At 43.7% G+C, this 27,849-nt stretch overlaps 1 protein-coding gene across 2 annotated transcripts; it reads right to left on the reverse strand.

Moving 5' to 3' along the window:
* Positions 1-9,702: 9,702 nt before the first annotated feature.
* Positions 9,703-16,730, reverse strand: lrrc3b (leucine rich repeat containing 3B). 2 transcript variants are annotated; one of them, XM_056583062.1, is made up of 3 exons: positions 16,447-16,730; positions 12,622-12,831; positions 9,703-12,284 (listed from the first exon to the last, which is right to left on the reverse strand). In XM_056583062.1, the coding sequence occupies exon 3, from the start codon at positions 12,109-12,111 to the stop codon at positions 11,311-11,313; it is 801 nt and encodes a 266-aa protein (XP_056439037.1). In that variant the 5' UTR covers positions 12,112-12,284; positions 12,622-12,831; positions 16,447-16,730; the 3' UTR covers positions 9,703-11,310. The 2 variants fall into 2 exon arrangements, with proteins under 2 accessions (XP_056439037.1, XP_056439036.1); XM_056583061.1 differs by lacking the exon at positions 12,622-12,831.
* Positions 16,731-27,849: the final 11,119 nt, after the last annotated feature.

A 27,849-nucleotide genomic window follows, 5' to 3' on the forward strand; every position in this document is an offset into this window, starting at 1 on the left:
TGTTACCCTTCATGAGCAGAGGGCAGTAAGGATTTGTAGATTCAGCAGGAATACATCAAGAATTATTTTTTTCGCCCAACCATTGAATTATCCAAGGGCTAAAAGTTAAAACCCCTTTTTACCTAAGCAACTGTGCTCTCACCCTTACTGCCCACCCACTGATTACTAAAACCCCTTCTTCATTCAGTGACTCATTGATTCAGGAGCATATTTATCATTTTGAACAAAGTCTATCTACACAGAAAAATTCATGTTATTGATATAATACTGTGGTGTTTCTTTAGTACAGGATATATTTATTGGGAATACACATACGTTTCCCACTGCTATGAGATCTCTGCCATATAAGAAAAAATAACAATTTTGTTCTTTGTCAAAGAAGATTCGAACATATCCGTCAATGCAGTGTTGGGATGGTATCTCTCCCTGTCTTTATCCTTTGTAGCTCATGGTATCTCCCACTGTCCTAACCCTTTGGCTGCTGTAGCCCAGTGAGGGACGGTATCTCCCCCGTCCTAACCCTTTGGCTGCTGTGGTCCAGTGAGAGATGTCCAATTACTGAGAAAGCGAGAGGCCCCACTTCCATGTAACCTTACATGTGTTGTCAGGATCACTCCAGCAAGGATCGCAGGATCTCTTCTGAAAAGGATCAGTGAGGATAAATTATATGCAGGCAGACACTGTTCAGACACACACACACACACACACACACACACACACACACACACACACACACACACACACACACACACACACACACACACACACACACACACACACACACACACACACACACACACACACACACACACGTGTCTGTCTGTGTGTGCGTGTGTTTGTGTATGTGTGTGTGTGATATACACATCAAACTCTTGTTTATTGACATGTGTTCACTGAAAGGAGCTCTGGGAGGTTGCTCACGATGCAGACATAACGCAATCTTCTCTTGGAACTTGTGACCAGAATGATAGAAGCGATAAAGAACATCTCTGCCTGATTCTGGCTTCATGGCAGTCATGGAGTAAACCAATGTGTGGGGACTTGGACACCAGCAGCATTCTGCAGCACGGTATGTTCTCCAAGTATCTCCCATGACAACTTAGGAGAAGGTGATCACAATAAAACACATTACCACACGTTCACAAGTCGTGGCTATAAAAGAGCAGGGAATGCCAGGCATAAATTACGAAAATAATCATACAAGCATGCAGGATAAATATTCATTCTGCGGCTGAAAAACTGCAAATGTGATTTGGTTCGATTGTTGCTTCGCAAATTAAATTGAGTTGCACATGTTATTTTATTTCCTTAATGACGCTCTGGGTCCGGATGGGAGACCTGCATAAGCACGAGAAAAATGGAAAGCTTAATGGATACATGCCAACACATAACGCACATTGATTTTCACTTTATCTACTGAAGGCTATGGTACAAATGTCTTGCACACTGGAAAAAAAACATTTGGCCAGAAACAACACAAGTTCTCAGCCAGGGAGATGGCCGTGACATTGTGGAGATATTGTGTATTTATACTGTGTAGGCCGACACCCTGTCCCCTACACATCTCAAGAGGAGCAGATGATGTGCCGGGACAAATGCTTAACTAGCGGAAAGCAAAGAGTGCTGGTGAAGTGATGCACGTCGGCCCTGGGCTGATGCCGACAGACTGTCAGAGACCAATGGCGAATGTGTGCTTTTGTTGTGAGCAGAGTGGAGAAGCCTACAGGTCTCAAGGTTTCATGCTGTCAAAACTCAAAATCAAATTGAAGGGATAAAAGGAAGCGATGTCAAATCTTTAGAAATCTGAAATGAAATGACCTTTTCACACTGACACAAAGGTGTTGCAATTTACTGAGAATTACTTTTTCTGCTGTGAGACCTCATTTAAAATTCACTTCAGTAGAATATGAGTTTCATGGAGCAAACGTCTCTCTGTAATTGTGCCATTTATCTGTTTATTACAACGCCGTATGGTAATTTCTGTAAACATGGATGTACATATCCCTCAGACACAGGAAACATGGCTGTAGATACAATGTGTTAATCAGCCAGCGCTCCGTAGGGGGGGGGGGGCGGGGGCGTTTGGCCAGGCCTCGCACATTGTGATCCAAATGTTTACCCTGTTGCAGAGCGGAGTCGATGGAGGCGCTGATTTGATTCTTTTAATGAGGTTTCACACCCTGCAGTCCATTCTGAGCGTGCTAGAAAACGAAGATAGCGAGATAAATGAGCGGTGTGTTTCAGCAGTCGCGCTGAAAAAAAGTGTGAAAATAACTAAAAGCGTTCCTCCGCTTTCAGTCCTGCTATTCCCAGTCTGCTCTTCTTCCTGGCTGGCCATCCAACATACAGTAGGCTCCCTTCCAAGGAACCAAACCACAACAACAACCACTCGTCAGATAACCTTACGTGCTAAAATAACTCGTCGAGAAAAAAACCCGGAGAGCAGCGGAGGTAAAAACAGCAGGGCCAGTGGGTGTACATCCATCACCACACCATTACTTTAAGTTGCTCCAGGTCAGAGAAGCAATATCTTACATAAGCTGATATTGGATACAGATGCCGATTCAAAGCTCTCTCAAGGAGGAAATGTCGCCAAAGGTCATCTTTCATAGGAAGGAGGACGGATGGTGAAAACCCCTCAAAATGGATGCCTATGTTCAGGATGTGTGTGACCCGATGTGTGTTCTCATTTCAATTTTACCTCTCCTATTGGGAACTAATGAACCAAATAATGAAAACACAGCTTAGTGTGACCTCAAATATTTGGGTGAGAAATGGTTGGGATTGTAATCACAATAGGGACATTTCCTGCAACAAGGCAACTATGAGATTACAGAGGGAGACTTCACATTTAGCGAGACGTCGTTATACTCAGCTCCAAAGCGGCCGGATCAAGAGAAGGGTTACTAAAGGTTCTCTGTAGGGATCCTTTCCATAGCGTTGACAGACAGGTTATAACAATCTGAGCCTGTGGACAAAGACGACCACTGCAGAGGACCTCCGTGGACTAGTCCATGTCGACACTGGACCACTCAGAGGTCACTTAGACAACACTATGTGAAGACAGGGTCCAGGTGGTCCAATCCCCAAGTTGTACTTAACAAGGGAATAAGGGAACCCAGGGCGGTAATCACTTTCTGTGATTCATATTTCAACGACATTAGAACCAATGTTCGTTGCTTGATCTTTTTTTTAAGATAATTCAATCTTACATTCACATTTACAATTGGAATTGATGGACTGCACCAGAATTTTAATATAATAAAATTCTTTTCTCACCCATATCCAATTTCATAGCAAATGGGCAATCTACACGACTCTGTGCAACCACAGACTTCACTATTACTCAGCCTTTCCATGTTTAATGCTAAATGTCTTTATTGTGTTTAGTAATGTAGGACACTGTGAAGCAGCATTAGTAATAAACCCTGAAATAACAGCGTATTTTCACAAAGAAATGTTGACAATTATAATTCATATCATAATGTGCAAGTTACAGCTTTGCGCATTGATTGATATACAGTGTTTTCTCAGTACATATATAATATATAATGCCTGTCAACTGAGATTATTTTCTAAATAAGAGGTGCCTTTAATAGCCTCAATCCTTAATGAGGAGGACATTGCTTTGTCAGGCAACTACAGTGCAAGCAAATTATTAGTGTGTGACGAATCATCGTCAAACATTTTATCTCTTTGTTGCTATCTGAGTTGTTGCCACCGACCATGCAAGCTTTTAAATACTCACTCTACTCATGATCACGGCAGAAATGTAGAAGCTGGCGGAGACAACATGTTGGTAATAATCATAGCTCCGTTCTCTAAGCCACATCCAGACAGGCGGGCTGGGCAGAGGACAAGGAGGGGTGCTGAAAGAGCAGGACACCTTATTAACCTGGAGGCCATATTGTCATAATTGGAGAGGGGTAGCCTTCTATCTAGAATCGTTTGGAAATCCTTGAAAACTTGATCGAAATGCAATCTCAATGCTACCTGGGGGAAGGTGGAAGAGATGGAGAAATGGAGAAATGGAATTAACTGAAAATAATTCATTTCGTTTTTATGGGTCCTGAGGATTGTCTATTGTGGGCCAAGCATTGGCAGTCTCTGACCACAGCCACTAAACCAACCAAGGGTGCTAGCAAACACACAGGCCCATCGGAGGCACGCCAGTCGAGCTGGAACCCCTTCACCCTGTCAGACTGACCTTCAAAGAGGTGTCATCGTAGAACAAACACAGTCTCACTCTTAACACTAGTAATAGGTCTGCTTCTTTAACTAGTGGCACTCATAACACTAGTAATAGGTCTGCTTCTTTTACTAGTCTCACTCATAACACTAGTAATAGGTCTGCTTCTTTTACTAGTCTCACTCATAACACTAGTAATAGGTCTGCTTCTTTTACTAGTGACACTCATAACACTAGTAATAGGTCTGCTTCTTTTACTAGTGACACTCATAACACTAGTAATAGGTCTGCTTCTTTTACTAGTGACACTCATAACACTAGTAATAGGTCTGCTTCTTTTACTAGTCTCACTCATAACACTAGTAATAGGTCTGCTTCTTTTACTAGTGGCACTCATAACACTAGTAATAGGTCTGCTTCTTTACGTACCAGGGCTCGGGTACTAAACTAGTGACGATAGGTCTGCTACCCTTGCCCTGCTACATATAACCAGCTACCAGTGGACATGACCCCCTGACCCAGCAGGACCCTCCTCCAACGGCAGCCAGCGATGGAAGCCCTGGAGACCCCCCCCCTGGGTGGGGGCACGGCCTCTGGATGGATTGTGCTGAGCAAGGTGAAAAAGTGCGTGAGGAATAGGATAGAAATTGTCCTGCTGAAGATGTTGAGGTGTAAACGTAGGCAACATAAACCCGTGACACATGTTCACAGTCACGTATATCGTCGCCCTTCTTCGTGCGAGACGAGAATCGATACGATGGCGCTAAATATCAATGTATTTATATTTTAAATAAAATAAGGCGTTCTGAACAGCGTCGCTTCTTCATTGCTATCATTGTCTGTCCTCCTCACCAAACGAAAGGGAATGAACGTTTGGCTCCGACGTGGTCAGGTGGCTCTTCGTCTACTTTGACATGCCTGGGTTAGGTTTTTGGAAAGGTGTCAATCATTTGTAGGGATTATTATTGAAAAATAAAAAATCGAGTCATTATGTTATTTCAGATACATGGCTTTACAGATAAAAATAAATAAATAAAAATAAAGCAATTTGAAGAACACTAATATATGGGGTTTTCAAGTATATATGACCTATCTCTAGCCATTGTCAAGGCATTGTTCCATGGATTCACAGGGTCGAAGCATGTCAGCTGGAATCATGTGCATCAATGTACACAAACTCTTTCACACACTGAGGGACGTCTGAAATGGAAATGGAACCAATGAACCTCCCACACAGGTAAACAAAACCTTTGTACCTTTAACCTTTAACAAGAAGCAGCCTGGTTAAAACTAATGTACAGAGCAATCTTTACATTTACATTGCACACTGACTGCAGTCTGGCTAACGCTTGGCGGTAGGCAGGGGCAGTTGCATTGACGCCTTGTAGGCCAGCACCAATCAATCATAAAGGCTGCACACGCTTGTTCTACTCTATGATCGATTCTACTTAGGTAACTCATTTGCCAGGTGGATGAAGCTTCAGAAAAGGATTTGTGTGTTTCTGTTTGCGGATTAAGTGCTAACAGATCCCCGCCGCCAGCTAAATGATTGGTTGAAAGAACATGAAGTAATGACCCCTTTCACCCAGAGCTGGTCTGCGAACCAGACTTCAGATAATAATCTAAAGTCTTGTGACAATGGTTCCTATCTCAATGCTGGGAGGTCCAGAACCACATCAATACTATAAGATGAGCTGTGTCCACTCTACCAACTCAACAGCAAGAAGAATCAGAACATGACAAGAACAACCTCGACCAAGACCAGGTGTTGGGAGCTAAATATAGAGTTTTAAGAAATAATTAGACAAGCAATATTGGAAACATTTAACGGAAATGGCAATGGATAAGGCCCGCAATCTCTCTGGCCTCCCAGCACTAAACCCATGACAGAGAAACCCATATACTTCCTTCCCAAGCATGTGCGGAAGTCCCGCCAGCTCGTAGGGCGGGGCTTCACCCTACAGGGGCAGACCTAGGGTTTGTTACCCGTCTTCTTCAGGCCTTTTAAATTAAATGGATGCAGAGGAACCTTTTGTCTTTAGTAGTTAGAGCCACGCCTTGCCGTGAGAGAGACTTCTGAAGCTGGGGCTGAGCACAATGTGTGTTGAAAGTGACTTTATTGTCAGCACCAGCACCTCTGGAGGGCAACACACATCACTGAAGGACCATTAGGAGTGTCCACATTACACGGCCCGGGTCTTAGGAAGCAACAGCTGGTATTTAGAGTTGGGATTGGAAATAGTCTTAAATTGCCATTGGGATTTACAAAAGCCCAGTGAATTCAGGGGTTCCTGTGGCTGTATACAATAATGCCTTCTCTTTCATCAAGTCCCCAGCATCAAGACAGTGGGACATTACACACCGGCTATGTCTGTTGAAGCGAGTGCCGCAGAGTGGTTGACTCAGACATCTTTGAGACCATGTGACCATCTCGATGATACAGGAGGGCCGTAGCAAAGCATCTCATAGGGAATAACTGCAGTGATCAGTAGGCAAAATAACAGATGATGGCGTTGTACTTTTTGTAAATATAATAACTGTTGACATAAAATAAATGTGTTTGTATATCAATGGACAAGCCATTTATCTAGAATTTATATATTTATATATATATTATAAAGCTGAAATCTTTAGAAATTAAGCGTCCTTGTGATGACTAAAACATTTGCAGGTCTTTCGTTGAAGCGTGTCCGTGTCTGAATAAATCGTTTACCTTTGGCGTTTGACCATGAAGCACATTCAAATTGTGAAATCAAATTAAAAAACCGAAGGTAAGTTCGTTATAGCCCTACCATCGTGATCTTTTTGACTGATAATCACTTCCTGAACAAAGTCATTTTGCTGTCATAAGCATTCAGATGAGGAACATGTTTCATATTGGGACTTTTATGTGGGCTATGATGATCAATCTCTCCCCTAATTAAAAATTGATAAAAATTGTACATACTGTATGCAATGGTGAAATACAGTCTGCACACTATCTATAACACATCATAAATCCTTATCACCCTCATGATTCATTAAAGCAAGGGACGAGCTACAACCGTGTCCCTGAGAGATGTTCTTCAGGACGGACGGACGGACAGAGGAAGGTCTGGGAGACTCAGGAGGATGTCCCTGAGAGATGTCTTACAGGAGGGACAGAGGAAGGTCTGAGGAGACTGATCTCAGACCAGTCCTGTTCATGGAATTGCAGACTGATTGGCTGAGTCCTTACCCACGGCCACATACTTTATTTATAATGTGGGCTTTTTCTCATCTCTTTTTACCAACCGACTTTGCTCAGCAGAATATGTAAAACCATTTACGAGTTATAGATAGCGTTACAGAACTGATTAATGCTGTTAATAACGAGGGATGAGAAGATCATTTGAAGATCACAAAAAAGATGATTTGGCTCGTCTTTGATGGTTTAATCCCTCAAATGTATTTGGATCCAAACCACAAGTAATGAGGGTGTATATCATTCCCTGGTATGAATACGATTAGAGCCTTGCAAATACAGAAGTTTCCTGGACTTGATATAATCCTATGGAGAAGGCCATGCATCATTTTTGAAACACACTGAATACATGCAGGAACCACAAGGCCGTTATGAGAAATAAGGTAGAAACAGATGAACTCAATAACCGGTGCCATTATACCCCCTCATATACAGAGCAAAGGTCCAAGGTTTTATTAGATCTTATATACAAATCATTATTTTGTGTGTTTATCAATTGTTCCCCCTGGGCCTAATGTCTTAGCAGTGAAAGACTTAAACACATAAGCCGAATGACTTGTGTTGCTATACAATGTTATTATACAATTGCGTCATTGATTTTAGGCGAAAAGAAACGATACTTAAAAATGCATATTTTCTTTATTTATGTCATGCCTTTTACAGCCTAAGCATGAAAGTCATTTGCCGTTTTTGAACTTTGTATTTCCACCACAACTCACACACATACACACACACACCCACGCATACACATGGACAAGCACACGCACACACACACACACGCACACACACTCACACAAAAAATCGCACACCCACAGACACACAGCGTTGACTGGTCTACAAAAGGAAGTTTGATTTATTCCAACAATCACCCCGATTATGTGCATGAAAATATTGACATTGTACAACTTTAACATACAACTCTCAGCTCTCTACACATTTTTATTCGTTTTTTTACACAGTAACTTTAAAGAAAAACACATCTAAAAGAACAAAATAAAAATAAAATAACTGAGAACATTGTTTTTGTGTGGCAAGAAACAGCACATTGTGAAGACTTGGAGGAAAGAAATGGAGAAAAGCAAGTGAGAGAATTATTCAGGCACTTAGAAGTTCTCTCGGGTCCTTGGCTACACGGTTCTTCATTACACCGGACATGCAGTGAAACACTAGTCTCTAAACATTCCTAAGAGGACGAGTAGTAGGACGACTTCAGGGGCAGTAGCACATTCAATCACAAAGTGTTTAAAGGGACTTCAAGTATTTTGAAACTACACTGACATTCCTATTTACAGTACAATCCTACTCTGTTCAATCTGTGTTGTCCTCGCCCCTCTTTAAATGTTATGAACCAAAATGTACGACGTTCTGCTCATAAGAGGATAACAAGCAAGGGTTTGAAACGAAATGTCTGAGCATGTGCTCACTAACACACAAATACCAGCACATGGAAGGAGAGCACTTGTGTCTCATACAGGGAACAGGAGTAGAGAGGCTCGTATTGACACATGTCGTCGTTTGGGATATCAAAAAACTCATTTCCTTTCCGACCCATGCCCCCCCCTCCGGCCTCCTGTATAAACATGCCTCTTTCTTATCAGCGCATCCACGCCCCTCTCTCCCGGGCAGGGGATCCATGTGGTAATAACCATGTGACCGCTTCCACCCTGTGTGTGGTACACATGACAGCGCTGCGTGTTACTAAAGCCATGATGAGGAGGCGTGCACCGCACCAGACGCGGGCGGCGGCGTGTTGGTTTAGCTGAAATGATTACACCCTGCCACTGGTTCTGTGATGGGGCCAGGCCGATTACAATGCTTCATTACAACGCACAAGAGGCTGGCCACGGAATGGAAACTCTGTCACTCCAGCGCTTTCTCCCTTTGTCCTGCTTTCGTTGACATGCACGCACAAACACACACATACATGTGCATCCAAACACACACACACACACACACACACACACACAGACACATCCACACACACACGTAAATCCACAGACAAATTACAATTTTGGGCTAAAACAAGCAAATAAAAGTAATCTCCACGCCCGGCAGTGATTCTTTTGGGTTCTGAAACACAAATAGTTTCATTATATTTAAAGCTTTAATTATAGTATACTGTATTGGAGTCCATCGATCATTCAATCATTGCACCCTTAGTTATGGGTAAGCATTGTAATCGAGCAAAGTCGAAGTGGTAGTATGTGAAGACCATAGGTCTTGGACTGAGTCCAAGACCTATGGTCTCCACGGTGGTGGCAAAAGGGACTGTTTGTCTTCTTTACCCCACAATACTACCACTTCAACTTTGCAGAGTGAACTAGGGGCTTCTCCTCATGACATCACTGATGGCCACCGCTGGCATGCGTCCAGATCTATAATTAACTTAATGAGCTTCACCTCTGTCTACCAGCAACACCAAACACTACCGGATCGCCTGTTTTCTCCCTGTTTCTCTACATCATCTGTCATCTGCTCTGTAGTATTAATGCCGCGTTGGTTTTCTACTAGGAAGTCGAGTTCAACAACGCAGAAGTATATCGTATATATATGTCTATTGGGTGAACAACTTTGATAAAACCATTGACCCTCTCGGCGGCTTGGGCAATATTAACAAAACATCTACCATTTCAGCAGGTAGAAAACGTCATTGTGCTTATTTGCTAGGAGTTGACAAGGTGAATACACACGGTGACACCATAAAGTAATGGAAGAAGTCTTTGTGGAGGTCCACATCCTGTAAACAGTAAAGATGGCGTTTTCTTGTGAATCCTTCAGGTTCAGAATATTTCCTTTTGGGCGTGTTACATTTGAAATCAATGTATGCATTTTTTTTTAACCATCTACGAGTTACCACTAAGTTAGATCACAATAATGAATTTGTTTATATTTATATATAATATGTAAGTATTTGTTAATGACCCATAAAATAACTACCTACTCTTTTAATACCCAAGTTACTGGCAGTTTTGTTCACACATTTATTTCATTTGTATTGAATAAAATAACTAAGGATACCAAAAATACAATATAACTAATTATTGTATCTCAAATCATCAAGGTCGGCTTTGTTGATCCATGGATGAATAAAGTTCAAAATAGTTTTGACCCATATTCCAAAGTATTCATTTTTTTGACATGCACTTTGTTGCATTATTCAGTTCGCTAAATAGGAATTTAATGATATGTTGACTCATTGTCATCAGAGTGATGAACTTTGATTTGCATGCATGGAAATATATGATGCATTTCGAGTAACATTGTTTGTAAAAACTGACATCTATTTGTCAAGAAATGTATCGTTGAGTCATGGACCATTTTTTAATAAAAATAAAAATATATTTGAAATGGCAAGAAAGTCATTCTATCATACAATTTTTTTGTGTCTTTTGACAGAATTAGTTTCAATCTCCCAATGTCGAAACGTTCAGCTAATAGGGTCATTCTTATGTCTGTTCATATCAGACAAAATAATTTTGCTATACAGATTTTCCAAATTAGTTTCTTAAAAAATACATTACTTCCTATCAAAAATTTAAACCTGAGATTCAAATTTTTCCAAGCGGTGGAGGCAGTTTGTGGCGAAGTAGGAAAAAACCGAGTTGGAGTAATGAGTTGTTCTCTAGTAACCCCCCACTGAGACACACTGTAAACCACGTGAGACCACAGCTCTACAAAACAGGCTCTAAGACAGGTTGAGACTCACCCACATCACCTTGAAGACAGACACTAAAAACCAGTCCTATCACATCAACATCCTTCCTGGTTAGTCCGTTTGTACGCCCAGGGGCTCAGACCACGACGCTGACGTCATCGTCTGTACGTCTGTACGTACCAACAGGGGGTCAGACCACCGCGCTGATGTCATCGTCTGTACGTACGTACGTACCACCTGGGGTCAGACCACCGTGCTGATGTCGTCCGCCTCGTCGGGCTTCTTGGGCTTGCTTGGCAGGGACTTGAGGTACTCCAGGTGCCGGCGGGCGTCCTCCTGGTTCTGCCTCACGTAGTAGACCACGTAGGAGATGACCATGGCGAACCAGCCAAACATGGTGACCAGCATGGCGTAGTCCGTGGTGCGCTTGGCCAGGTTGCACAGGTCCGTGTCCACCGCCAGGAAGGGCCTCCCCTCCTGGTCCCGCAGCTCCGAGCTGCGGCAGAGCACGCGCGCCGCCGCCTCGTGGTTGTGCGCCATGCCGCCGATGGCCTGCTGCAGGGCGCAGTCGCAGTGCCAGGGGTTGTCGTCCACCACCACGCGCGCCTTCAGCCGCGCGAAGGCGTCCTTGTGCACGCTGGCGATGCGGTTGTGCGACAGGTCCAGCACCTGCAGCGTGGCCTCCACGCCGCTAAAGGCGCCCTCGCCCAGCGTCTCCACGGCGTTGTAGGACAGGTTGAGCTCCCGCAGCAGCGCCAGGCCCCGGAACACGCGGTCGGGCACGGCGGCGATGTGGTTGCGGTCCAGCCGGAGGACCACGGTGTCCACAGGCAGGTCGCCGGGGATCTCCTTCAGACGGGACTGGCTGCAGTTGACGTTGAGGCCCTGGTGGTGCAGGTGGAGGTGGTGGAGGTCGAAGCGCTGGCACACGCAGCCCTTGGGGCACATGCTGGCCGAGGGGAAGCAGAGAGCCATGAGCACCAGGCTCTGGAGCAGCAGCCACATGGGGAGCGAGCGAGACAGCCACACGTCCAGCAGAGTCATGCTGAGCGGCCGCTTGCAGCATGCCGCGCCGGGGGTTCCCCCCGCCGCCGCCACTCAGTCCCTCGCACGCACACACACGCACCCCATGGTGTCGGACGGAGAGGGCCGCCTCACGCTCTGGGCCCGACGGCGGCGGAGTCACGTCTGGGTTGGGTCATGACACGGCCAGCGCTCTGGAAACAAACAAAGAGAGGAGAAGGGGCCGCACGGGAGTCACTTCCAGCTGTAACCAGTAACAGTCCTCGTTAATCACGGCCTCACCTCCAGCAGAGCCCTGGTGTTTGGCACAGTGTTGTTTTAAGGACCCTTACAGGGCATGACTGCATGGGATAATATGGCTGTGAGCATCGCACAAGCAAAGAAACAAATACCTCGGTAAAATAGAAAGGAACACCACCATGTCATTTGTACAACGCAAACTGAAAACATATGAAACACTGAAAAGTCCTTTAGCACAGAACACAAAAAAGAAACAGACCGCAGAGACAAAAGGTAGAATTCTTAACTTACAGAGAAAACGTAACTTGGTAACAGGAATGAGGCCGTCAACTACAGATGAACAAGATGCTCCCTATCCTGCACAGGAAGGAGCACGTCTCCCAGAGCGATGGCTCATCTGCTCTGTGATGGTCCCTGGAAGGAGGCTCCGTTGACCGGTCCCACAGCACACAACAGGTCTGAAGAGGGGCGGGGGCGGTGCACGGTGTTCTATGTCGTGTGCTGCGAGGGGTTTACACAAGGACTCATCTTTCATTTAGAAGGGAGCATTTATTCCTTTTGATGACCTTGTTGAGTCAATATTGATTTGATTCCCAGGCTTTGTGTGGGTTATTGGTAATGGGAGAAGGACACGTTTTAATTGGTGTGCTTTCCTTGAGGCTGTTTTTTCAGGTACATCAACCATCTTTCTGAAAAAACATTTAGCTGCTGCGCTACCATATTAACATTACTAATTATAATTGTGCTACCAATGATATTGTGCTCGGTAAACAGACTGAGTCAAATATCGCTTCATCATGGATTCGAGTCATAGACTAAACAATCTATTTAAAATGGTCTACCTGCTTGTTTTGTTTTTTTACGCATGTTAGAACACGATTAAGTACGCGGGGGAAAGGGTAGTGGAGTAGATTCACGTGGAAAGGATAATTGTGCTGAAACCCTCAGTGTGAAATTAAGTGAAACGTTTTACCACCACAAGTAGACAGCAAACAGCTAACAGTTCCACTTTAATAATGGAGTCAAAGTGACCAGTTGAACAGACAACAGATGAAGGCTTTAGAATAACTTTTGTTACGCAGATGAAATGATAGATAATTCCCATCCATTCCCTGACCGTTGTGCCTCTTGAGTAGGTTTTCTTGTTCTACATTAAATTTCAGGAATATCTGTATAATCGTCTTATACTTATCAGCATTATTTGTATACTAACAACATACTGGCTATTAAGAAAATACCAGAAACAGTGTCGCTATTTTGAGCCATTCCAAAGTCCTGACCTAAGATACATCCCTTGAAGTGCGTCCATTTGATTTGTAAGTGAAGAAACATGACCTGCAATCAGAAACGCCTGCGCAATTAAAATCTTGGCAATCGCTGGAGGAAACCTCCCAATCATAGAGGGCTGCCTGTGGAAAGCTCCTTCAAGGCCTCATGAGCTGTTTATTCACTGGGATGAATCATGCACCAGATTGGAGAGGGCCAGGGTACCCTAGGTAGGCTAGCTAGTATGCTAGAGGGCCAGGGTACCCTAGGTAGGCTAGCTCGTATGGTAGAGGGCCAGGGTTCCGTAGGTAGCCTAGCTCGTATCGTAGCATGGGTGGAGAAGGTACCTGCAGATGGTTCACAGTTTACAACAGGTGAGCTGTTGTTCTTAGAGGTTTCGGAACATTTGTTTGATACTAAATGAACTTATCAATTTGCACTATAATAGCAGCCATTCTTTAACATTTTAACATCTTTCATTATATTTGATTTCAGGGTTCATTCAATTCAATTCAATTCAATTTTATTTGTATAGCCCTTAATCACCATTACAGTCTCAAAGGGCTTAACAGGCCAAATATTTATGACCCCCCCCCTTTACCCAAGCCCTCACAAGGGCAAGAAAAAACTCCCTTGAAATTAGCAATGAAGAAATCTTGAGAAGAAACGCATAGTAGGAGATCCCTTCTTCCAGGGATGGTCAGGAGTGCAATGGGTGCCACAATTGACATACATGTAAATACATGCACATATTATTAAAATGGTGATGGGGTTCTGGCCGGTTAACAATGAGGAGAGTCCAGGCATCCAGTCCAGTCAAGTCATCTTCCTGAAGTTTGCATGTGCTATTGGGGGTTAGTAATCCCTGTGTGTGTTATGCTGACTCCTAAAGGGGTCTTGGAAGGCCTACAGTTAAACTGTCATTGTATTACTGCTTTACAAATCAAATCAACCTTGACGACACAAACAGCAATGTTACTATGTTGGAGTTTGTTGAGCGTATTTTTACAATTCAGTATTCATCCTATAGTCAGAGATGCTGCATTAGCTTGCTTCTTTTACTTTTACCTGGAAAGTAGTGGCCAAGGCTAGCCTGAGCCTCTGAAGACACAACCAATGCTGTAAGATTATTAACATATATGCCAGTGTGTGACTAAACTGTTCAAAGTAGGCCTGCAATCCAATACCTATACCTAAAAAAAAAGCATGCATGGCAACTTCAAAGCTACCATAACAAAGCAATAATGAACTGTACCCCTTTGCTGCTATTGTAATACATGGGCTGGTATGGTATCAAACGTGAATTTTCTGTAAAGGATATTAGGGCTAAAGGAAATTTAGAGACTTTCACAAAATATTTCTAGCAATTAGCTTTTGATTATATTATGGTTGTGTGTTTATTACTGACCAATGTGCGGAGCCAATAGACAGAAGAGGCAACGTAGCCAGTAACTTAACGCTTGTTTCCTTATCAGGAGAGGATAGCGTCTTGTACCTTGGGATATACACCACTCTGTTGTCATGAGCTACGAAAGATTTAAAGCAAATCACCTGTGGCTGATACTTATCCAAGAAGGAGAGTGTGAGGTTATAATGGACCTCTGTTTGAGATCCGACCGTTTAAAGATCATCATATCATGAGGGCTAGATGCTCTTTAGAAAATGTTGTTTGATTGAAACTTGTTCAATTACTGATTGTTATATAATATCATTATGTGAGGGTCGAGATCAGAATATAAGTTTTACGTTCAGCATAATCATTTTGGAACAAATATTGGGTCTATTCTGATTTGTGAGAACATTAATTTCCCTAAAAATGAATTCATTCTATGCCTGTATTGATTGTTGTACACCTATATTCCTTTGATATAATTAGTTGTATGGGTGCACTGGTGGCTCAACGGGTATAGAGCATGTACCAGTACGGTATAATCCTGATCTCTGCGTCCCGGGTTTGATTCCTGCCTGTGGTCCGTTGCAACATTTCCTCTGCTCAATCACCCATAGCTTCTTATCAATCCCACTCCATCACGCATGTCCACTGCCCGATTAATTAATGCAAAAATACATCTTTACAAAAATATATAATTAGTTGGGGCCAGACATGTAGTGAGGGACTCCTCTCAGGGGCCCCTGACCGGGCCCACAGTGTGACCAGGGACAGCTGTTGGAGCCTTAGTGAGTCCTAACCTACAACGACGGCTACAGGGACTTTGTCCAGAGCAGTCCTTCAGCTAGGGCTCAACCGTCGAATACAATATATGTATATATATATATATATATATATAAAAAAATAGATAATAATACTATTAATATATATATTGTATTGTATATATTATTCTACATATACATACATATGATGTATGAAAAAACATTTCAATTTACAATCATGCATTGGAAAGATATGCTTCCTAAATTCCACAAGTGTGTAATTAAGAAGGTATTTCCTCCATCAGGTGGACCTGGCCTTAGTGCTGATCCTGATCTAGGTGTATAAATGTGGAATTATATCCATCAGGTGGACCCGGCATTAGTGTTGGTCCTGATTAGATGCATAAATGTAGAATCATAGAACAACGGGGATTAGGGTTTTCCATGGAAAGGTTTCAGCGAACCGTCGACACATGTAACGCTGAGGAGGAGGAAGGTGGGGAGCAGCCAACATTAACCTACAAACAATGAGACACAACACAACACACCGGAGAACCCGGCTCAACGAGAAACCAACCTGGGGTTATTAAACCATCGAGCAGAACATAACATAACATAACATAACGTAATGGAACTCTGCTTGGCGACGTGAACACGGGCACCGAGCGGCGGCGGTGGACGAGCAACAGGCGATCTTACCTGCGACGACACGGACAGAAACAGTGCAGTTACATCTCCGACGGGCAGCCTCTCAGACAGGGAGCCGGGCTCACGGTGGACCACCAAGACACGGCGGACCAGGTCCCCAAGACACCGTGGACCACGTCCCTCCAGACACGGCGGACCACGTCCCTCCTGGACCACAGTCAGAGCGGCTCTGAGGACCGGGGAGGGGTTCAGACGGGCGCGTGCTCTGCTCACCGACGACGGCAGCGCGCGCAGCTGATACCCGCGAAAATGAATGAACCGTTAAAAGGCATGGCCGCTTTCTCACCGGAACACACCCACCGCCGTTAATAGAGCAACAGTACTACATATGGACCTACTGTTTGTTTTTTTCTTTGAGAAAATAAACCAAGCGTTATTATTTAGAATGTGGTCCCGTGTTGTGGTGAACTATGTCACCAAGGGAAGGTCGAGCTGTCTATAAATAGCGTGGTCATGGCACCATTCAAAATACACTTTTCTTCAAGGGGGGGTAACAAGAGACCTGCTCACATGGCTCTTTAATGAAGATATATGGCATGTGGCATCTACAACTTTAGTGCCAGAGTTCATACTTCAAAGCTTCACCTTTGACACCAGAAGCACTGAAGTGTGAGCTGCGTTCTCTGACGTCACGATGTGACATCCAGGACCAATCAGGTCGCAGCCTGAACGGACCGGTACCATAATGGCTCCCCTCGCATGGTCCAACCTGGTACCATAATGCCTCCCCTCCCCTAGTTCAACCTGGTTCCATAATGCCTCTCCTCCCATGGTCCAACCTGGTACCATAATGCCTCTCCTCCCATGGTCCAACCTGGTACCATAATGCCTCCCCTCCCATGGTCCAACCTGGTACCATAATGCCTCTCCTCCCATGGTCCAACCTGGTACCATAATGCCTCTCCTCCCCCTGGTCCAACCTGGTACCATAATGCCTCTCCTCCCATGGTCCAACCTGGTACCTTAATGCCTCTCCTCCCCTAGTCCAACCTGGTACCATAATGCGTCCCTTCCCATGGTCCAACCTGGTACCTTAATGGCTCTCCTCATGGTCCAACCTGGTACCTTAATGGCTCTCCTCATTGTCCAACCTGGTACCTTAATGGCTCTCCTCATGGTCCAACCTGGTACCTTGATGGCTCTCCTCATGGTCCAACCTGGTACCTTAATGCCTCTCCTCCCATGGTCCAACCTGGTACCTTAATGGCTCTCCTCATGGTCCAGCCTGGTACCATAATGTAGTTTTGCACCGGCGAATACCTTCTCGCTCGGTATGAAAATGTTTCCGTAACATAAACATTGGGCCCCCATCCAATGTGGGGGCCAGCGAGCAGGTTAGCGCCAGTTCAGATGTTGGACAGTCACTTATGGACTTTCACATCTGAGGGCGCATCTACTCATGGTTGCCATGACGACATCAAGTAAAAAAGGTTCACTGGAATTCGCTCTGTGATGATGCGCATTTAATGTTTTTTTTTACATTATTTCATTTACAATTTTTTCCATAGATCTCTGCTTTAAAGGGGTGACATTGTGCCACCAGGTGTGAGTTTGATTAGCCATTACAAGCCGTTTGACAGTCTGCCTTTTCCTGTATTTTTGTGAAATCACGAGTGGGCGTGTCCACCTAGACGTCTGATGTTTAGTAAACACTGTGGAACGCACGAAAAGGTTTCTTGTCGTTTCTTTTTACTGTCTTATTCATTTTTGAATTGTACTTTTGTGAAGCATTTTGTGAATTTGACTTTATTTTTTAACTAAATAACATAAGTAACCTTATATTCTTACTCACCTGCGACAAATATGCAACATTAAATACACTGACTGTTTTCTGGGTTTTCATTTGTAATTGTAGAGTTGTGTTGTTTGTCAAAGTCATGGTTATCAATTCATGAATCAGCTCTTATCCTGGAATCAGAGAGGCTGCATTAGCTCTTAGTTTGCCTTTGCTGGTGTGCATTCCCTTTCAGCATTTATTTAAGAAGGTACAAATGCAGGAAATGCATATTGATCCCATGGTTAATGGCTTCTAATAGACGTTGAGATAATGCTAAAGTATTATACTAATTGACCCTTCATGCAGTAGGCATTAGACAAGCCTTGTATCTGAGCCTTTTGAAGAGGCAGCAGCATAATAACCATCTGTTGAAGAGGCAGGTCTATACCAAGGTTCAACGTTTCAATGGCTTTGGAATTCTACCAGGTATCAGGCCATTCTAATGGTTAAAGTGACATTCAGTAATAAAAAAATAAATAATAATAATAATAATAATACAAAGATACTGGATAAACAATCTTACGTGTGTTCACCTTGTTTGCACATTTCCCCATTTTTATTCATGCACATATTCCCCAGAGCTTCTTTCCTTTATTCGACTCTAGAATCTAATAGCAATAACTTCCTCTTAAACGGATGCATCAGCAAGTTTGAAGACTGGGCACTCCTACAAATCAAATCGTGCATGATGGAATAAGAGCTCTCCTTTCATTGTTCCCGCTCAAAGATCCTGTTCAACTGATGTTCCTGGAAACATGGAGCATTACAAGCGTTAATCAATATGTATAATATACTGTATTAGCCATCAGTGGTCATAACTATCAGAATAAAGAAAATAGCCTCAGCAGGTGATTTGTTGGGATTGAAACTGAAGCTGATGACATTGTGAGTTCCCTGATCATGAACAACACCACCTGCTAATGGCTTACCTGTTTGGTTGTTCACAATTGTGGTCCTGAGCATTTCTGGTTAATAATTATACCACCCTTTAGTGTGTTCCTTTACTACTTAAACAATAATTCCTTTATGAAAAACTGTAATATCTTAATACCCTGATGCATAATACCTTTAAGTACAATATTTTATTCCTTAAAGGAGACATATTATGGCGTTTTCCCAGAAAGTAAACATAGTATTTAAGTTCCAGAAAACCTGTTTTTGAAGCTGTTTGCTGGCAATAGCTTTTAGGAAAAAGAATCATGCCTATTCCCCTCTGTTTCAGTCCCTTCAGAATGCGCTGTTTCTGGTGTCTGTAGCTTTAATGCAAATGAGCTGCTGCCCATTGACCAATGAGCTGTAAGACTGAACCACAGCATGGAGGAGAAGGGATTGTTGCCGTTTGCAGACTCCTGGAGCTCTATATCTATATCATACATTATAATATAATAATAATAATATTATGTATGGGAATTTATATATTATTATATCTAATATCATGGCCAAAAGCTATGTGCGCCTCGGATGATATTATGAATCATAAAGACTGAGTCTGACGTATCTGGCACTTCCACAACAAGTAAAGATTCGTAGTGGGGGATATCTCGGCCATGATTGAGAAGAATTGGGGGAAAAGAACTTGGCCTTGACTCTCTGGAGTCCATGAACCGCGACATGGAGGAGAAAGGGATTGTACTCCGGGAGCTGAGCTGCCGGACTTGCCGCCGAGCTCCCCGCGCCGGAGCTGCCGGACTGCCGCTAAGACCTACCCCTGCCGCCGCCGGACCTGCCAGCTTCGGCGGCAGTTCAGCTACCAGAGGAGGCTACACCCGCCGGAGAAGCCGGAAAGCTTCAGCGGCAGTTCAGCTCCCGGAGTACACCTCCGGAGCTGCCGGACTGCCGATGAATCCCTTTCTCCTCCATGACTCCTCCTGGGATTGTTCTCCCGGAGCTGAGCTGCAGGGCTGCCGCCGTGTTCCCCCCACAAAATCTTAGCTATGCTCTGATTGGAGGGGAGTAGGGAAGTGGGAGGTAATATTCAACTGTGGCCCCTTCCTACGTAGGAGGGGGAGCCGAAACTGACACGCTCGTTTGGTAACTGTAGGCGGGGTACTTTCAGAAATGCATATCTCACTCAAAAGAACATGACCACACTTTTTTCAAAGTTTGTATGCGTGTGGGAGCACCAGAGAAACAACCCAAATGCCAGGAAAAGTGTTGTTTTCATACTATGTCCCCTTTAAGGAAAATGTACCTACAAAAGGTGTAATAATTAGTAAAAAGTATCGTTGTACAATGAATAATAAATGATACATTGTGTAAAAATAACAATGCTCTTCTGTATCCAATAAAGATAACAACACTGAGAACACCAGGTAAGTCCTCCCGAAGAGAGATCAATTAGCAGACGGCGGGATATAAACCATGATATCAAATAGGACCAACAAGACCCATATCAACTACAGTCAGATTGTAGCCACATCTAATAAGCGGCTCCTGTAGCGGGGAAGACGAGGGGCCCAAAGCCAAAGAGGGCCCTGGGGTCGATGGACACTAATGGCGCGTTTCCACTGGCGGGTGCGGAACGGTTTGGTATGAATAGGTGCGGAACGGTTCATGTTTCCACCGCCAAAAGTGGGCGGGGTCCGTACGTGATTAGCGTACTTATCTCTCAGTGCTCCTCCGTTGGGGTACCAAGGGGTCTAAAGGGTGCCAAGAAGTTCGAGGGGCGCCACACGCCGTCAGTCCCTGTGCAACAGGGGGAAAATAATAAACAAACACAGTAGGGCCTACCCGCAAGGTATTTCTGGACCACAGCGAAAGCTTTGTTTATTGAAGAAAATGTCACGCAAAAGTTTGTCGTCCTTCTTGGACATCCTACATCGTTGCTCTTTGTTTGATGTGTCACGTTCTTCTTTTTTATTGGATTTCTTAGCAGGCTACACTTTGTTGGGCTGCTATGAGGTCACGATGCTTACGTAGCTCCCGCGGCTATCGCCATCCGGCTTAAACCCCGCCCTATCATAAGGTTACATTCGGCGGTGGAAACGCGAGCCATCACTGAGCTGCGCCTATCCGCACCTACACTACCGGACCTAGTCGTACTGGGCCTAAGCGCACCCGCTGGTGGAACCGCGCCATAAGGGCCCTGGTCTGATGGAGCTGGTGAGCAGAGTAGGGGTCGATGGACATGGCAGCGCAGGCGATTGATGTGGTTTGACGAGCCCAGAGAGAGCAGCTTTTGATCGCAACCGCTTTGTTTCAGTGAGGGTGTGTGTGTGTGTGTGTGTGTGTGTGTGTGTGTGTGTGTGTGTGTGTGTGTGTGTGTGTGTGTGTGTGTGTGTGTGTATGTGTGTGTATGCTTGACTGTGCCTGTGTCTGTCTGTTTGTGTGTGTTTGAATGAATCATGATCCATTCATTAACTCCTCCATTCATTCATGTCTTTTTTACACCTCAGAATAGGGCATAGCTATGGAAGCCCGTTTCCGCCACGTAAAAGAAAAGAAATGCAGGTCACAACTCATTATTTTGAGATAGTATCTCATTATTTTGAGATAGTATCTCGTTATTTTGACATAGTATCTCATTATTTTGAGATAGTATCTCATTATTTTGAGATACTATGTACTACAATGACTGTTGAGAAGTTATCTCAAAATAATGAGATAGTATCTCATTATAATGAGATAGTATCTCAAAATAACGAGATACTATCTCAAAATAATGAGATACTATCTCAAAATAATGAGTTGTGACCTGCATTTTTTTTCTTTTACGTGGCGGAAACGGGCTTCCATACATAGCCACGGCAGCCAATTACACTTACAGTAATACAAGTAGTAGAACACACACACACACACACACACACACACACACACACACACACACACACACACACACACACACACACACACACACACACACACACACACACACACACACACACACACACACACACACACACACACACAAACACACTCACACACAAAAACGTTCTGTTTGGATGTTTTATGTTAGAAGCAGGGCTTTTGTAAAAAACAACTCGATTTTACCAACATCCATGAACCAGAATGAAATGAATGGTATAGCGACCTTTAAGAGAATCCATTCACATGCAGGCAGCCACTAAGGACAAAGGAGACAGGATCAACCATTTCTGCTCCAGAGCACTGATGTCTCTCCGTTCACAGCAAAAGTAGGCCTACCCCAAATATATTTAGCCTAACTGTTAAGGAACACCTTCCTCTTCATTTCCAGTCCATTAACACGTTGAAGGCCTGAAAAAAACCCTTGCTGGGAACGAATCCCAAACAGGAAATTAGGATTAGTAGCGTATTTAATGAACTACCTGGTTAAAAAGAATCCCATACATGGTAGACTGAATGCAAACGAGAGCAGATTGTTTTTTCATTGGCTCCTCCGGCCCCATATGACAAGGGAAATATGTTTGAATATGTTTCACGCATAGATCTATTATTCTCTTTACTCATGATTCCATTATAACGAACCATTGAAAAGATGGTTGCATAGATCTGTGAAACATTATTCGCACACATTGCGATCGGGTGGAAGATATATCATCTGGCTTCACTGCTACAGCTGAGCCAAAAAGGCTACCCCCACCAACATGGATGAGCGCAGCGGTGGAGAATTCATGGGCACTAGGATTGTCCTTTGTCGTCGTTCAGCAGTCCAGGAGAACGTACCCCACCTTCTGCCCTCTGCAGCAGTACAGTAGTCCAGGGGTACTCACAGCCATTTCTTTATTGCTGCTTTAATGTACTCAATGACTCTTCAAACCGGTCGAAGCGTAGGCCTTTCACCTCAGAACTGAGAGTCACAGTCGTTCAAAAGGCATTTGGATTATGAGGTTGAGAAAAAACGCTTTTCATCCGCCTACGCTCCAGCAGCCATTTCCTATTGAGTCTGCCCGCAACAAGGAGCTGTGCGGAGGTGAGGTGGAGTCTGGCTGCCCCCCCCCCCCCCCCAAACCAGTACTACCCATACTAACAACTATATCTGTTGAACCTCCTGAAAAAACAGTACTACACGCACTCACAACTAACATCTCCAGTTAGGATCCAATGGGTGGGCTCTGTGTTCAAATAATTGGATGTATAGCATATCATAATATCTCAATATACAGATATATGATCAACATATCAAATGTATGTAGCGTTGCATATGTACATCCTAGCATTAGACATGCAAGGAGAGTGTAATCATACGGAGCACAGTATCTTAAACCCGGCCTTCTGCTGTTCCTTCCTCCCTCTTAACGCCATCATTGCTCCTCATTGTTTAACTAAGACCTCCGTCTGCAATCAGAGAGAGATGATTCGGGGGGAACAACATCTTCATGGGTCTCCCTTGTGTCTCTCTATTTTTGTAAAGCCATGTTGGCAACATACCAACAGCATCCTATTCATTACCAATGAACAATTAACACTGTGTGGGCAGAGCTAATTGCTAACTAGTGGCATAACACGCAACCCAACTGAGAAAAGAGCAAATTACTTCTGCGTCGCTAACTCAATTATGTGGAGTAGAAAACTGAACAAAATAGGGTTTCACAAAGGACACCATTGTTCCCCTGTACATTTTGATTTTCAATGTTAAAATGGATATCTGATTCATTGCATTGGAAATCTTAATGTGGTCAAACATTCTTTCTGCTACAACCGCAAATGTGTTTGCAGCGATAATATCTTCCCAGGTAACCTTGAAAACACATTTAAAGTGGTGGAATGGTGTCCTCAGTGGAATGCTGTGTCTCCTACTGAAGAAGCTCCTCCCACTCTGCTCCCTCCCTCCCCATGTGTTTCAAGAGATGACACCTGCTTGGTAAGACATGGTCTCAAATCCAAAAGGTTTCATTCAGAGGCCGGTGGACGCGCTCCACATATTCCCTGAGCACATTCCACTCCATAACAGTTGACAGATGGCTCTGCCTTTACTGAAGATTGAACCCAAATAATAGCTCTTCAATATTACCTACAGCACCTTTAATTGAAAATGTGCAATTGGAAAAGGAAAAACAGAACCTTCTTGCATTTCAATTCATTCCAAAGTCTTCGACACTGCTTGCGTACAATTACTGAGATTCAGAAATGGGGCTAGTTTAGTGACACGAAAAGATGACGTCAGAGGATTAATGTTTTGTAACTCTAGTCAACTGTATATTAGAGTGGCAATGTATTAGTAAATACACCTAATCCACTCCAATGGTGGTCTGGGTGAGGAGGAGGTCCTCATGGTGACCCCTGGTCCTCATGGTGACCTGTGGTCGTCATGGGGCTAGACCCTGACCTTTATAGCGTAGCATGGTCTCCAGTCTGGAGGCCTTATTTTTTGGGTTTCCAAAACGACAGTACGATCCCTTATTTGATGGATGAGTATCATGCATATAAAGTAAGATCCTACATCTTTGTTCAGCCACAGTCAGGCCGAGGTGAACGAGTAAGGACCTGGTTAACCACCTCTGCCTCATTGGTTCTTGACAGCTAAACTAGGATGGCCTTCCTGGTCCCAAGGGTCTGCTGACCATAGCAAACTCCAACATGTCCGTGTAGTATAATGTGTTCTGAGACATAAGGCAGGTTTTTAGCAGAGAAGACTCCTTTCACCTGCTGTCTATCTTTACACAATACTTTAACAAATGTATTTTTAGCAGAAAGAAAAACAAGAAAAGACACCAGCCTACCTCTAATGTTTGTTAAAATGTGGCCTGCATGGAGAATTGCTGAGCAAATTGCCGATATTGCCTTCATCATAGCCTCTCATACTGTCATAGGTCCAAATAATGGTTAAAGCTCCTTAATTTACACCTCATCTATCTAAGGCTAGAAGGGACCATATAACCATCTGTTATTATCAATCAATATTATCAATAATTCTTCAAGTTCACTTATAGAAACCATGCTCTTCGTTTCCATCTTCCGTAAGAGGGGACTCTTCTCGAAGCAATCTGACTCACAAGAGAACACCACCATGCATCCGCCCCCTGCCTTGAAGCACTGCATTGATCATCATATCATCAATTAATAATATGGCAGATACACTAACACAGCTTCACCTCTGACCTCTAGTGACGTGGCTCTTCTGATGGTTGCTGGTTAGTTAGGATCTATGGCAATGAAAAACACTGAGCGTGTCACGACAATCAATCTAATGAGGGTTGGTTAGAGTCCCTGCACCATGTAATCATGGTCCTGTGGGCAGTGGACCCACCGTCGTATCCATTATAGCAGCACCAATATAGATGGGTGCCGCTTGTCCCTCATGTCTCTGGGTGATGATAGCGGCTGGAGGAGGAAACAGCAGACCGGTGATGGGCCAGGTAGGTATGTGCAACATCGTATGTCCCTTCAAAACACATGGTGTGACCCGCTGAGAGGAAACACACACGTATATCATACAGCTGAACCAGTGGGCTCTCTGTAACATACGTGTGTGTGTGTGTGTGTGAGAGAACACAGACACACACACACACACACACACACACACACACACACACACCTACACACCCACATCCACACCCACACACACACACACACACACACACACACACACACACACACACACACACACACACACACACACACACACACACACACACACACACACATACACATGTATGTAATGTAGATGGACCAGTGGGTTCTCTATAACATACGTGTGTGTGTGTGTGTGTGTGTGTGTGTGTGTGTGTGTGTGTGTGTGTGTGCGAGTGAACACAGACACACACACAGACACACGCAGACACACATACACAATCACACACATACACATGTATGTAATGTAGATGGACCAGTGGGCTCTCTCTATATTATATACTTGTGTGTGTACTCTCAGTCCAGGGAAGTCCCAAATGGCATCAAAACCAAATCACCAGAACTCCAGAGACTATAACTTTCATGAAAAGGAAAGAAAAAAGACTGTAGTATTCCGGAGATATGATCAATCAAAGATAACATTTTGCAGGGCAGAAAACAGTATTTTCATAAGCCCAATATACCAGCCCCTCAGTTTGTTTGGCCTATGAATTCCATTGTTTGTTGAAATCTATTCAATTGTATAAAATGAATCAAATAAAGAAAGTGAGCCCTTAGGCCAATTTATGTCTCCATTTTCTGGGGAATTTGTATGGAGGATGATTATATAAAAGCACTATATTTATTATATATTTGATATAAAATGGGAGCTCCCAAAACCTGCAGATGACAACATAACAAGGGGAGAATCCTCTTATTTTATTAACAGCTCAGCTAATTGGTGTAGTGCTGTTAGCTCTTCAAATAACTTCCCTCTTCATCATTTTGAAGTCCTTTGGCCGCACTGAAGTCTGTGTGCAAAGATTATGCACTTACAATGAATGCTTAATGTTGGTAAAGCGATAATTCATGCCATTCAAGTTGAACCTGACTAAGTTTAAGGCAGGATTTTAGTTTTACTATTATTCTGCTATTCTTGGATGGATTGGAATTGACAAATGACATTATTGTTTACCTCCTCTGCTTTTACTGCAAATCAAACTCAAGTCGCTGTGCTCTCTCTCTTTCGACGCCTCTTTTCGGGGGGAATGGGAGCACTGTTATTGTTATTATTATTAACTATGTGAGTATAAATGGTTTTGGGGTATTTGTTTAGTAATTAATCATATTTATTCATCATTATGCAGGGACATTTTATGGTTTAAACTGGCACAGCCTTTCTCATGCAAGAAAAGAAGTGGCGAAACAAAGGTTGCAATAGCCTAGGGTATATTTAGGTTGATATAGGATTTGACAGCACTATAACTAACACTATAAGTACAAACACAGAGTCCTCAAGCGGACCATCCCAGAAGAGAATCAGACGTTTTGAGAACCAGAAGCTCAGGTTAGGAGGGGGAGCTAGTGCACCAGAAGGCCATGGCTCATTGATGGTTTGTTTGTCTTTTTGCGGAGGACACACTACAAACACACAGATGGAGCAGTCATGAAGCAATCAATCATTTCAGAACTAAAGGTTCACAGGCACAGTTATAGACCTTGTTTTCATTTTTCCCTCAAATCAGCTTAGCAGAGACCTTTCTGTAAATGCATGTGCAAATTGAAATGTCTTGTACAGTAATTGAGCCAGACAAGTCTAAACTTACACCTCGTTTTTTGGATGGTGGGTTAGCTCTGGGACATTTCCAAAGCACTGCAATGGCAGTCGGGATATTAGTCACTAAAGCATAACCCTGCATGCACACACACGGACACGCACACGCACACAGACACACACACACACACACGCACGCACGCACGCATGAACACACATATACACACACACACACACACACACACACACACACACACACACACACACACACACACACACACACACACACACACACACACACACACACTTGTAAAGAATCAAGACATAATCAAGGCAACACAACCACATCAAGTCTAAAGTATTTTTGCATGAATTTGAAGTTGCATGATTTTTGCAAAATCTTGTAAATAGGTCACTAAAGGTTAGAGCATCTACACCGGCCTGTCTATCCTCAAAGCCCACAGAAGGGACAGACCTTTGGCATGGAGCCTGGCTAGTGCGGGCAGTGGATGTGTGATCAGAGCTCAATGTGGCACAAACAATGAGCCTGATCTCTGACGGCTCCGTGTGTGTTTGAAGTGTGTTCTCCGCA

The sequence above is a fragment of the Gadus chalcogrammus genome, chromosome 22 (genome assembly GCF_026213295.1).
Source record: "Gadus chalcogrammus isolate NIFS_2021 chromosome 22, NIFS_Gcha_1.0, whole genome shotgun sequence".
NCBI classification, from domain to species: domain Eukaryota; kingdom Metazoa; phylum Chordata; class Actinopteri; order Gadiformes; family Gadidae; genus Gadus; species Gadus chalcogrammus.

Coding starts and splice junctions, on each gene's coding strand:
- lrrc3b (XM_056583061.1), bottom strand. CDS start 12,111: ATGACTCTGCTGGACGTGTGGCTGTCTCGCTCGCTCCCCATGTGGCTG.